Consider the following 14,438-nt stretch of genomic DNA (forward strand, 5'->3'; position numbering starts at 1 on the left):
AGAGCCTGGTTCCTTTCTAGGTTTCTTCCTAGGTTCCTGCCCTTCTAGTTTTTCCTGGCCACCGTGCTTCTACATCTGCATTGCTTGTTGTTTGGGGTTTTAGGCTGGGTTTCTGTATTGCACCTTGTGACATCGGCTGATGTAAAAAGGGCTTTATAAATCAATTTGATTGAAAAATAAATGTGATTTTGATAAAGAACTGTTCTAGCCCATCAGTCCGCCCTTCATATAGTCCCCAAATATAATGACATACATTGCATATGAAAGCCATCCTAAGCTATCCTAATAAAAAGCCTATATTTACTTCCTGGAAAAAATCTATGATTATGCTTTTGACGCATCATCATTGATATTTTCCAGGACTTCTGGTCATGCGGAATACCACTTGAAACCTATGAGTGTCATGGAGGTGGCTTTGGGACTAGTGGGCTTTAGCTCAGTGGGCTAATAGTTTCAAAGAACATGGGTGACCCAAAATGGATACACACAGGATACACATCCTTACATTATAAGAGCAAAGAAGAAAACAACAAAGTCAATCATCAATGATAAATTCTACTCAATAAGTCATATGATCTAAACACTATAATCACAAACACTACCATTGGCTTCCTTTATTCCGTCATGCCATTAAAGCTTTCTTTGATTTTACCTATTGCGGCGCCCCCTGCAGTTGCTCCAGCAGCAACCCCAACAGTAGTCAAACCTGCCACTCCCAGGGCAACTGGTGCCCCCACCACTGCCGCAGCTGTGAAGGCCCAGCAGACAAGAGCATGCAACGAGCAAACAACCAAAAACATACATGGCTCCCTGTTATAGGAGGTTTGACAATGGTATCACTATAATGTGAATGACTTAGGCCTAAATGACAAAAGTAGTAACACAACTGTGAAATTATTTGAAGGTAACACCTAGAAAGGGCTTAACCAATAATGTTCAGAGCATAGACTAGAGATTCCTTTTCTTATACTGACAATTATTGTGCCATTTATATTGTGTTTCTTATTCTGGCAATTATTGTTCCATTTACGTTGTTTGAACTTATCAAAAGTATGTTTACAATGGATTTTGAACAGAAAGTGTTTTTTTGTGCAAAAATCAACAAATATAATACAGATCAATCAGATTAGTTGAGTTATTGGATCAAATAGAATATTCATGCTGACTAAATACATTATCTTACCTGCTCCCACTGTTGCTGCTGCTCCTGTAATGATCATCCTTTTTCCTAAATAGAAAATAAAATATTGCTCTTTTATGATAACCTGCTTGTTGATACAGCTACTGTATGTGTTAGCCAGCAAGTCAACTTGTAATTCACCTAATCCACAACAGTAGCCTAACCTATTGTAGTTTGTTGAAAGTAAACTAGCTATTCACTATTTGGGATTTGAAAGGTTAAAAGGGTGCATTTTACTCATAAACCATCCTCTAAAAGTACGGCTCGCAAAACATGTATATTTTTTTACCCCTTTTTTTCTCCCCAATTTCGTGGTATCCAATTGGTAGTATTGAGAATTTTCCAGAACATGTGTGGCCATTATATATTTCAGGATAGTTAGCAACACTAGTGCTCTCTAAAAAAAAAAGTGTGCTCTGGGTCATTAGACATGCACCTGTCTGGGGAGTGGACACGACTGGTTATTTCTGCAACTGTGTTATGGCCTAATATGTACTGTTGCTATGGTTACACCTCTTGGGTCTTTTCCAGAACATGGGTGTCCCTTTCAGAGGAGTTAGCAGGATGACATGTCTGGTTATTTCTGTAAAGTGCCAAGGGCTGTTGCTATGGTCCTACATGCATGCCCCTGTCTTAAGGCGAATTTCTTTTGAACTATTGGTGTGGCTCTACAGTTTCCATGCCCTAATATGAAACCAAACTAAAATGAATAAGGCAATAAGATAACGATGGCTAAATGCCACACTTGAGGAAAAAGGTATAAGAAGTATGTGCCAAGACTGAAAGTGAGTTGATTTCATGAACGAGCTCGGCTTTTATTATGTTGTAATAAATGTCTATTTGAACTCACAAGCTACGGTATTTGAGAAATATGATTGACTGAATATTACCACGACGGTAGTTAGTCTTGTTCCATCGCTGCAACTCCCGTACGGACTCTGGAGAAGTGAAGGTGGAGAGCCGTGCGTCCTCCGAAACCCTACCCGCACTGCTTCTTGACACAATGCCCGCTTAACCCGGAAGCCAGCCGCACCAATGTGTCGGAGAAAACACCATACACCTGGCAACCGTGTCAGCGTGCATGCACCCGGCTCGCCACAGGATTGCTAGAGCGCGATGGGACAAGGAAATCTCAGCCTGCCAAACCCTCTCCTAACCCGGATGACTCTGGGACAATTGTGCACTGCCTCATGGGTCTCCCAGTCACGGCCAGCTGTGACACAGCCTGGGATCGAACCCGGGTCTAGTGATGCCTCGAGAACAGTGATGCAGTGCCTTAGACCGCTGCGCCACTCGAGAAGCCCCCACAAATTGATTTTAACAAACAATTGGTCCCCCACAAAATGCAGCCCTCCGTTGAATTTCAAAATCCCGATGTGGCCCTCGAGCCAAAAAGTTTGCCCACCCCTCCTTCAGTCCACCCTTCATATATTCCCAACATATCATTACATTGTGCACTAGAGCCTCACAGCTATCCTAATAGAAACCCTACATTTACTACCTGGAAAATATCCATGACACAAAACACATTATCATGGATATTTTCCAGGATTGCTGGTCATACTTAATACCACTGAATACCACCTATGAGTGTCATGGAGTTGGCTTTGTGAGTTGTGGGCTTTAGCTCAGTGGGATAATACAGACATGTTGCTGTGACCTGGATTCAACACATTATGTTTTGTTATTAAATCAATGTTTGTTTTGGTAAATTCCAAAAGTGTTGTGTACTTAACACTCCCTGTCCAACTATTAAATGTTTTCATAAGTATTTATGACCTTTAAACATTATGGGTGCATGTTGCTATTAGTACAAATGTTGAATATTGTGCTCCCATTTTGATGATCAGAGTTGTGAAAGTTTTGGGAAGTTCTGTTTTACTCACTGTTCTGTTTGATTCTTTGTGAATCATCCGGGTCCTGAGGCTCCTGACAGTCTTGAGGCTCCTGAGCTATGCTGTAGTAAGCAGTGAGGGCATCAATCATTGCTGCATATGTTTCAATCGTTGTCAAGGTATTTAAGATGCGCAGTCCCTCCTTCCCAAGGTAAACGCTTAACAGTGCTATCTTCTCTTCCTCTGGCAAGCCTCTTTGTGTAATGTACAACTCAAAATACTTTATCCAGTCATTCCAAGGCTCCTGCGGCTCACCGGGTCCCGGCAGAAATTTGGTAGGTGGGGACAAGCTTGATTCTGGCGCCATCTTCGTTTGCCTTGGGTTTAACCGCTTTGGGCTTCAGGGTTGGTGCAACTTCGGGTGCAATCTAGATGCAAACTGCAAACAGTGGGAGAAAAGTTACAGCATTTGACTCTCTCATTACACACACATTTCAAAAGGCGGGACAAAGTGCACAAGTTATAACTCTATAGAGTTAAAGGAAAGTACTGTATTTGGAACATTATTTGGAACATTAAAATGTAAAATGATGACAACAAATCTTGAATGTGGAACACATCTAATAACAAAAGGTCCTATGGAACGTTGAAACATAACGCGTCTACTGTAAAAGCAAATCACCACACATCGAAAAACGAATGACCACATCGGATCTTGAAACATCTATAACAAATTACCTAGTTGAATATTGAAAGCACACCCCTAAATTACAAATGACTAACTTTAATATTGAAAACACTAAGTAAACACAAGTAAGCTCTAAATGATAGGTCTTTTTGCAAACACATACATTACTTTGTCAGTGGTATTCAAACTTTTTCAGCTGGGGACACCATTGTTTGCACAAGAATTTCTGTTTTTTAATTCGTCATCACCCCTTTTTTGAGAAAGTTATAAAAATAATCTGTACTCAACATTATTTTGCCGACCACCCTGCATGCGCGAAAACTGATTGGTCGAGGTAACAGCACACATAGGTTATAATGATGATAGTAAGTCTTACACGGTTTACAAACCTGTGGTAGTGTTAACCTTCCAGCTACAAGCAGCATCACGCATTCCAAATGTTTTCCCAGTTTCACTTTCCAGCTTCAAGAAAGATATCTCCGCCCAGTAATTATTTCAGGGAAGTGAGTGTAGGTTTACAGCCAGAGTGGGATATGTGAAGCGAGAGATACAACTCTGCACTTTGTCCTGGGTGAAATTTGAAGCTATACAGACAGTGGTTAGTGTGTTTTTTTGACTGGAAGGCAATGGGATTGTGTCGCATTTGGTCAAGAAAAACATGTGCTGTTCATTAATAACGTTGGGCATAACTAAGAGATCTGAGGGACGTACTTGCAAACATAAGCAACAATTTAAAGTTAAACGTCACACATTGCTTCAGGCCACACCCACCAAAAGGAAAAAATATACCTCAAACTCCGTTCAAAATGTTTTGCGTAAATGTGTCATTCAGTACAAATCTTTCGGGAACGTAGCAAACGTTCAACTGAACTGAACGCACCTCAGGTCCCATCAGATAACATGGCACACGTTAGCCCTATGCTAACCTCAAAATGTGGTAGACTACAAAATATATATTGACACAACTTCTCCATCAGCCTGTGAAAGAATTTAAACGTTAAATTCACCAACCAACGGCATTTCTTAAAATAGGTCAACCCTGGTCACGAGAGGGACATTTTAAACCTACAAATTCAAGTTGTACTTGTTCCTTTGGTGTCTAACAAAATGTTGCGTGCCAATATTACACTGATGCATCCTTGACAAGTGGTGCTTTCAAGACAACTGGGAACTGAAAAAATTCATGACGTCAGTGGTCTTCAGGTCGGAAAGTCTAAGCTCTAGAAAGATGCCAGAGTTTCCGACTTGGAATGCAAAGTTGGATGACCTTTAAAAAATTTAAAAAATCCCCAGAGTTCCCAGTAGAGTGGTGAGGAGGAGCTCTATGGACCCTTTCTTTGATTCCGGAAGTAATTTAGACATTCCTTTTTTATTTTAACTAGGCAAGTTAGTTAAGAACAAGTTCTTATTCACAATCACGGCATACCCCGGCCAAACCCTAACCCAGATGATGCTGGGCCAATTTTGCTCTGCCCTATGAGACTCCCAACCACTCCCGGTGAAGCCTCTAGCACTGAGATGCAGTGTCTTAGACCGCTGAGCCACTCGGGAGCACTCAATGTAGTCATTGCGCTTTGTAGAGTTGCTATTTTCTCTAGTTTCACGTGTCAATTACCTTGTGACATTCCTGGATTCCTCATTATATGAATGAAGTCCGATTTAATCAACAAATACAATAGTCAGTTAAAAAAAACTGTTAAGGGTACAAAAATGTGTACATACCTGTCTGTGTTGGCAAAATCACTACATATCCCATTGATCCAAGCAGGGGATAGGCTGCCCATTGTCACAGTTCCAATGGTGCTTTCTAGACAACTGAAAATCTAGTCAAATAGTGACATCAGTGATCGTTAGGTTAGAAAGTTTAAGCTCTACGAAGATGCCTGAGTTTCCAACTTGTAATTCCAAGTTGCAAGTTCCCAGTTGCCTTGAACGCTGGACAAGAACAGTCAGAAATGTCCAGCTAACCCTACGCCAATGACGCCGGTGGATCTCAAAACTGAATTTGGATCCGCGTTAAGTAGCAATGATATCCTTAGCCACCGTCGTCTTAAGACAGATATCTTGAACCAGTCATAACTATTCAACAAAACATTAAATCATTTTCAAATTTCTTTCCAGCTAATTTTTTAGTTACTTGATTGTATAACTAGAAAACGAGTTTTGAAGTTGAAGGTGCAGTATTTATGAAGTTTGGCAATGGACGAAAACTAGCATAGTTTAGCTAGCCAGCTATTTTTGCCAATAAAAAACGGGGAAAATAAACTTGGGCCGAGTGACATGCTAGTTCAGGAGACGGATCGTAATTTTTATGCCCTGATATCAGGAGCTAGTGGCAAACAGTTTGAATAAACAATTCAGAGATTGAAATGAATGAATCAATTTATATTTAAGAAGAGCAAATCGATATAGAATCCCAAGCCCCACCTAATTAGCACATTCTTTAAAAAGTAGTACTTTTCTTGTTGCTTCCTGTTTTGCATGTTATTTTAGCATGAATGTTTTTTAAATTTAACTAGGCAAGTCAGTTAAGAACAAATCCTTATTTACAATGACAGCCTACCCAGATGATGCTGGGCCAATTGTGCACCATCCTATGGGACTCCAAATCACAGACACATGTGATTCAGCCTGGATTTGAAACAGTACTGGAGTGACGCCTCTTGCACTGAGATGCAGTGTCTTAGACCACTGCGCCACTCGTGTCACATATCAGGTTGCAAACAATGTAAAAAAATGTATTGTGCTAATAAAGCAGCATACAGACATTCTCTTTTTTGCCTTTTTGAGTAAGGCAGGTGTTTCAGCTTAGCTCCTCCGTGCTTTCTGTGGTGGAGAGGCAGCCAGTGGAAAATATAGAGCGCAGGGGTTGGCAATCTTCTCTAGTTGCACCTTGATTGGCTCAGTGTTCTGTCACTCATGGGGACACTACATCACTGCAAAATCTACAGGGAGAGCTGGAAAGTTCAAGCCCACTTGGGTGCTGCCCTAGATTTACATTAGAAGTGCCCATCCAAGAAGGCTCAAGGTCCTTGGCCAGAGATTAAATGACATCAAATCACGTTATATCTACCATAGTTTTGATTGGACTGATCATGTCAACATCATACTTTCAAAATCTTAGCTAGCAAGCTAGACAAGCAGTCATCGTCATGAATCAAGTCGACAATCTACTGGCAAATCCTTTTCAACCCTTGTAATATGAAGATAAATTATATACATAAAACATATCGGTGCTCATCGGCCATTGGACATAAACATTAGACAACAAGTGGAAATCGCAAATTCAACAATGAGTGTTTTGGAAGGAATCAGTGGCTAACTGCAAGGCTTGCCAAGCCATCACTATTTTGCTTCCCGTGCCTTCAATTCAGTGGAGAGGGTGTGTGGTCTAAGTCTGGGTTTTTTCAAAGCTTAAAACATTCACACGCAACACCATGGGCCAGAAAAGGTTGAATACATTGGTCATGCTGTCAGTCTAGCATGACTTCTGCTTCGTTCAAAACAACTGGGTACTCGGAACTGGGAAATCTCAGACTTCAGTGAGTTCAACTCCGACTGTGTGAATACCTTTCGAACGGTCATCCAACTCTGAATTCCAAGTCGGGAACTCGGGCCACTTTCCAGAGCTCCGACCTGAAGATCCCTGACGTCATGATTCAACCTTGTTTTTTTCTCCAGAGTTCCCAGTTGTCTTGAAAGAACCTTAAATCTAGAGAATGCCAGACTTTGATGAAAAAGTTTACGGAAAACAGTTTTGCCTGCGCTGCAGATGGCTATATCAGTCCAAATTTCAGGGGGTGCTGCAGCAGCATTACAGGTAAGGGATTACCAAAAACCGGTAACTGTAATCTGTTACGTTACCAGCAAAAATATTGTAATCAGATTACAGATACTTTTGAAAAACTAGATGATTACATCGAGGATTACTTTTAAATTCAGAAAATATGTTTGCGGAAAAAAATCTTTGACACTTCGTTGTTTTCTCAATGACATTGAATAAAGGCACAAGTTTAAATTTGTTCCACCTGAGCGAGTCTGACTACAAGTCAGAGACCACTATGATGACACACCACATGTGTTTGATGAATCGCGGGAAAAGAGCAGGAATTAGGCTTTTGTAGGCTACAGACCAAGCTATGTCTTCCAATGGTGCGACTGCTGTCGGCATCCAAAGATTATCCAATTTGAATAAACGCTAGGACGTAAGGATGACAGCAGTGGTGTAGTCTACGGCGATACGGATATCACTTATTATGGATATCTACATAGCGCATTGATGTGAATCACACTGCTGCTCTCTCATTTAGCTGTTTGCGCCTTACAGATTGTGGTTGTTGTCGATGGCTGTTCGCAAATCTAAATGTGTATTTGAACCCAATAATGGTTGAATTCAAAAAGTAAAGCTTCATTAAATAGTACCCGCAAAACACCAGTCTCAACGTCAACAGTGAAGAGGAAACTCCGGGATGCTGGCCTTCTAGGCAGAGTTGCAAAGAAAAAGACACGTCTCAGACTGGCCAATAAAAATAAAAGATTAAGATGGGCAAAATAACAGACACTGGACAGAGGAACTCTGCCTAGAAGGCCAGCATCCCAGAGTTTCCTCTTCACTGTTGACGTTGAGACTGGTGTTTTGCGGGTACTATTTAATGAAGCTGCCAGTTGAGGACTTGTGAGGTGTCTGTTTCTCAAACTAGACACTAATGTATTTCTCCTCTTGCTCAGTTGTGCACAAATAGAAAGTTATTTGTTTCTGGCCATTTTGAGCCTGTAATCGAAACCCACAAATGCTGATGCTCCAGATACTCAACTAGTCTAAAGAAGGCCAGTTTTATTGCTTCTTTAATTATAACAACAGTTTTCAGATGTGCTAACATAATTGCAAAAGGGTTTTCTAATGATCAATTAGCCTTTTAAAATTATAGACTTAGATTGGCTAACACAACGTGCCATTGGAACACAGGAGTGATGGTTGCTGATAATGGGCCTCTGTATGCCTATGTAGACATTCCATTAAAATTCAGCCGTTTTAGCTACAATAGTTATTTACAACAATATAATGTCTACACTGTATTTCTGATCAATTTGATGTTATTGTAATAGACCTTTTTTTTCAAAAACAAGAACATTTCTAAGTGGCCCCAAACTTTTGAACGGTAGTGTATAACCATTGATTCTTGAAGAATATAACTTATAAATGCCTCATGAGCTTAGTTCAGTTGTCACACTCCATGAGAACGCAAAATATAAGCTTGTCCGTTTTGTTATTGTTTCATCTGTGGATTTGCCCTTTAAACAGCTGCATATTATCAAGATATCAAAGTGTCACCAACAAAAAGGTAAAAAAATAAGCCTATAGCAAATGCAGCATATGGCATTCATTTTTCACATGTAAATAGCACTTTCCAGTAGTGCTCAAAGCATGCCATTTCATCCGCGCAGCATCTATTTTTCAACTCAAATCAATGAGCCCAATCAGTCCTCCATGACAACAAATCATTAACAACAGAGTAGGGTTAGCTAATAAGTCCTTAGTTTTGGGGTTATGCTCAGACAATACAATTTGGCTAATCTATACTTCCATATTTCTAAGTCCTATTCTTAAAGATCAAGGCGCATAACATTTATTGGAATGACTGGAATTCTGATAGACTGGTTTTTAATGTAAAGATATAATTTAATCGTATTATTATATGTAGTAAAAAGTGATGGGTGAGAAGAAGCCTACATAACCAACCCATAAAGTAAAATGTAACATCCATATACGGCCAGCTATGCAAACATTAATATTGATTTATCCTAAAAGTAACAGAATGTAATCAGATTACGTTATTGAGTTTGTGGTAATCAAAAAGTTACGTTACTGATTACAGTTTTGGACAGGTAACTAGTAACTGTAACGGATTACATTTAGAAGGTAACCTACCCAACTCTGAGCACCCCATACTTCCCACAGTTATGCTTTAATTGGAAAAATATAAATGAGGTCCTTACAACATGTAAGTTTATCAACAATGAAGAAAGAAAACGAAGTGCCTTCTGCATTTGTCAAATAGCAGTCATGAAGGCTATCATTGTCGTCATCGCTTCTCTGTGGCACACAGTGCATAAAGCACATGTTGACTCGCAATTGATAGTGCACTTTAACCATAGATTGTAACAGTGGGTTCCAGCCCCCTCCACAGCAAGTTTTTTTTGTTGAGGAGAAAACTGTTAACTGCCGGTCCTTATGCTCGATTCAAAACACATAACGAAGTAGATGAATATAATAATGCATAGCGACTAGCCTACATGTACATGTAGCCTACACAAGACTTGTAGATTTAGAGTCCTGCAGACTCGTGATGAACATCTTTAATAAGCCTAGGCGTCCCGCTAGCGGTACAACTTCCGGTGAAACTGGAGGGCGTGCAATTCAGGTAAATAATCATAAAGATTATGGATATTAAACATTTAGGTACATATTTACAGTAGCGGTTACAGCGAAAGCATGCCATGCGATTGTTTGAGGACGGTGCCCCACATCAAAATATTTTTCCACCGGCACAGGTTTCATAAATTCACAAATAGCGATTAAATATTCACTTACTTTTTGAAAATCTTCCTCTGATTTGTCATCCAAAGGGTCCCAGCTATAACATGTAGTGTCGTTTTGTTAGATAAAATCCTTCTTTATATCCCAAAAAGTCTGTTTAGTTGGCGCCATCGATTTGAGTAATCCACTCGTTCAACATGCAGAGAAAGGAATCCGAAAATCTACCCCTAAACTTTGTTTCAACAAGTCAAAATACGTTTCTATCTACTCCTCAGATACCCTAAAATGTAATCAAACTATAATATTTCTTACGGAATGTTCAATAGGAAAGCGATTTTAGCAGGTGCGTCCTGTATTCATGGCGTGCGCAAACACAAATTTCCAAGACTGTGTTCCTGAACTAAAACTGATATTTCTTATTTGTTTTGGAAGTTACAAGCCTGGAAACACCTTGAACAAAGACTGCTGACACCCTGTGGAAGCCATAGGAATTGGAATTGCATCCAGGGAGCTAATTTTCAGTATGCTCTTAAACTTGATGGTCTCTCAAAATAAAACAATTCTGGTTGGTTTTTCTTTGGATTTTCTCCTACCATATCTATTGTGTTATATTCTCCTACATTATTTTAACATTTCTACAAACTTAAAGGTGTTTTCTTTCCAATGGTACCAATTATATGCATATCCTGGCTTCAGGGCCTGAGCAACAGGCAGTTTACAATGGGCATGTCATTCAGGCGGAAATTGAGAAAAAAAGGGCCTAGCCCTAAAATAACTGCAATACTTCCATCTGTAGGATGATAACGAGAGTGTAAACGACCTACTGTACACGTTGTAATGCTCACCGGTTTCGAGTCAAATAACGCATATGTGACAAAGCAGATTATTATAAAAATGCATATTAAACTTGTAGGCCTACATTTAGGTGTATAAGTCCATGTATTACAGCCTATGCAATATGATTAGTAGACAATAGCAGTGTTTGTTAGCAAGGATGAAGAAAGAAGTAGCTAATTTTTTAATTCATTCATTCAATTCAATCTCAGGTGGAAAAATGAGTTCCTGGCCAATATCGACAAGCATCTTCCAGTCCCGGGCCATGGCTAGGTGTCCAGTTTCTGGCTTCGTAGGAGGATGCTTGGGCCTTTTCTGTCCCTTCCGGATGAATGTTGTTGTTTTGACGGGATTGCTTGTTTTTGGAGGTAATGAATTGGTTGCACTCTTGGTCTCAAGTGCTGCAGCCAGGCTCTTGAGGACCTGATTGTGCCTCCAGGTGTAGCGGCCTTGTGAGAGGCTGGTCTTGCAACCTGTCATTATATGCCTGAGAGTCGCTGGAGCTGGGCAGAGGGGGCAGGTCGGGTCCTCGCCATACCATTGATGTAGGTTTTTTGGTGATGGAAGCACATCATAAACAGCTCTTATGATGAAGCTGATGTTGCTTGCCTCCATTTGCCAAAGCTCACTCCAGTTGATCTTTCTCCTCTCCAGGCCTTCCCACCGCGTCCATTGCCCTTGTTTAGCAAGAGAGACAGCCTTTGCACTTCTTGCAATCTCCTCCTGTCTGCGCACCTCCTCGACCACCAGCTTCCTGCGTTCAGATGTTGTTGCCTTATGGAACGTTGGTTTGCTTGCTGCCAGGCCAAAGCCTCCTCTTCCATGCTGGATATTCCCCACAATGTCTTGGTGTCTCAGGGCTGATGTTGCTTGCTGCACAGCCTTGGATGATGTCCATTTCCGTCCAGTTTGTAGGGGAGGTGCAGCCTTGCTAATGGTCTGGTCTTTGGAGTCCTTCAATGTCATCTGAAGTCTTACTTTAGAGCACTTGTACTCCTCCGTTAGACTTGTAAGAGGTAGTTCAAGGACCCCTTTGCCATAGAGGCCGATGTTACTCAGGCATCGTGGGACACCCAGCCATTTCTTCACGTATGAGGTAATGGTTCGCTCCATCTTCTCCACTGTTGTTATTGGGACCTCATAGACGGTGAGTGGCCACATTACCCGGGGGAGAAGTCCAAACTGTAGGCACCAAAGCTTGAGCTACCCAGGCAGTAGGGTCTTGTTGATGTTCTCAAGACCGTCGGCGATGTCCTGCCTTACTTGCTGCACTTGATCTTTATCCCGGAGGCTTTCGTTGTACCATCTACCCAGGCTCTTGACGGGTTGCTCAGACATCGTTGGTATCGGGTCATCTCCAATGCAGAACCTCACATCTTTAAGCTGTCCCTTGACTATGGAGATGCTTCGAAATTTGCTTGGCTTGATTTTCATCCGGGCCCACTTGATGTTATCCTGCAGTTTTGCAAGTAGCCGCTTGGTGCATGCTGCAGTGGTGGTCAGTGTAGTCATGTCATCCATGTATGCTCGGATAGGTGGGAGACGGAGCCCTTCCTTAGTTCTCTCACCGCCGACCACCCATCTCGATGCCCTGATGATGACTTCCATGGCCATAGTGAAGGCCAGAGGTGAAATTGTACAGCCTGCCATTATGCCCACTTCCAAGCGCTGCCATGTTGTTGTGAAGTCAGGTGTTGTGAAACACAATTGCAGGTCTTGGAAATAGGCCTTTACCAGTGTAATGATGGGTTCTGGTACGTGGAAAATGTTGAAGGATTCCCAGAGGAGTTCATGGGGAACTGAGCCAAAGGCATTGGCCAGGTCGAGGAAGATGACATAGAGGTCTCTCTTGTCCTTCTTAGCTGTTTGGATCTGGTGCCAAATCATACTAGTATGTTCCAGGCAACCAGAGAAACCAGGAATGCCTGCTTTCTGTACAGATGTATCAATGTACTTGTTCCTTTCCAGGTAAGTGGACAGCCTCTGTGCTATTATACTGAAAAAGATCTTCCCTTCGACGTTGAGAAGGGAGATGTCTGTCGCATCCTTCTCTTTTGGGATTAGCACACCACCAGCCCTTCGCCATGCCTTTGGTATTATTTCCTTCTGCCACACTATCCCCATGAGCCTCCAAAGAAAGCGTAGAACATCCGGGGCGTTCTTGTAGAGCTTGTATGGTACTCCATTAGGCCCAGGAGCCGAGGCCGCTCTTGCTCGTCGGACAACGTTCTCTACTTCCTTCCATTTTGGAGGGTCGGTGTCCAGATTGAATTCTGGTGGTTGAATAGGTGGGATGTCATGTGGGATGATGATCTGCTCATGCCTTTTCGTGTCCTGGTGGACCTTTTCCAGATGTTCTTCCAGTTCTGGCTTTGGAGTTTTTAGGATTCCGCACTTTTCCTTTGCGAAGATGTCTTTGACAAACTTAAAGTTTTTTTTATAGAACCGTGTTCTTGAGTGTTCCTTCTTCCTACAAAGTTTCCTTAAGTTTTCCGCTCTTCGCAAGGTTGCCAGCCAACATTTGATGTCTGCTTGGAGTAGCATAAGACCTTCTCTCTCTGCATCAGAGGCCTTCTTCCACTGCTTTCTCAGCTGCCTTCTCTCTCTGACAAGTATCTCGATCTCTTGCTGCCTCCTAGATTTGGCTGGCGCGGGTGGTGTCTTGCCACTTCTCCTTTCGTTTACTCCAAAGGGCTCTTCTCCGTACTGGTAGATAATGTCTCCCATCCTTTCAAGCTTTTTCTCTGCTGTTCCTACCTGTTGTTCCAAGATTTTTGTCAGGTCGTTGTTGATTGTTTCCCACTCTCTCTTTTCAACAGCTTTGGGCCACTTCACACTCGGTCTGCCCTTTGATCTTTTCCTCTTTTAGAGGTCTCTGTGTTTGGGTGAGTTCATCCACCGGCATTTCTGTGCTTGTGTTGTCCTCCTCCGTTACAGGGGTGCTGATGCTCTGCGAACTTTGGTTTGCGTCCCGTCGAACAGAATATATATATTCATTGTAGAGGTTTAGTATTGTTCTACAGTTGTTTTCTAGTTCTCTCTCTCTCTCTGTCTTTTATAAAGAGACCCTTCTGGGAAATGTGTGACTGGGACAAAACTCTGCAGGGGAGTGGAGAAGATAAGAGACTAGTCAAACATTCCACAATAAATCAACTGTGGAGAGTGGACATTTATTGCCTAGCTTTTAGATAACATTGAAACTCTGTTTATATAGCTGTGGATGCATGGGCTTGGTCTCAGGAGTAGAAAGTAATGACGTATGCAGTGACATCACGAAGGGCTGGATTTGGGATTAATAAAACAACCAAAATCTCCCATTGGGAAAGGATATACTGTACGTCCCTTGTTCCAGCTATTGATCTA

At 41.6% G+C, this 14,438-nt stretch overlaps 1 protein-coding gene across 3 annotated transcripts in view; it reads right to left on the reverse strand.

Moving 5' to 3' along the window:
• LOC139530750 (spidroin-1-like) overlaps nucleotides 1–5,004 on the reverse strand; it is a 30,406-nt gene extending 25,402 nt beyond the window's left edge. For 2 of the 3 annotated variants that reach the window (XM_071327417.1, XM_071327416.1), the window contains exons 1-4: nucleotides 4,093–5,004; nucleotides 3,067–3,454; nucleotides 1,184–1,228; nucleotides 653–748 (exon numbers count right to left, since the gene is read on the reverse strand). In XM_071327417.1, the coding sequence (XP_071183518.1) occupies nucleotides 653–748; nucleotides 1,184–1,228; nucleotides 3,067–3,382 (457 nt within the window). In that variant the 5' untranslated portion in view covers nucleotides 3,383–3,454; nucleotides 4,093–5,004. The remainder of the gene's footprint in view (nucleotides 1–652; nucleotides 749–1,183; nucleotides 1,229–3,066; nucleotides 3,455–4,092) is intronic. The other variant, XM_071327418.1, reaches the window with a different exon arrangement.
• Between the last annotated feature and the right edge of the window lie 9,434 nt (nucleotides 5,005–14,438).

This window comes from Salvelinus alpinus, chromosome 9, assembly GCF_045679555.1.
Source record: "Salvelinus alpinus chromosome 9, SLU_Salpinus.1, whole genome shotgun sequence".
Lineage (NCBI taxonomy): Eukaryota > Metazoa > Chordata > Actinopteri > Salmoniformes > Salmonidae > Salvelinus > Salvelinus alpinus.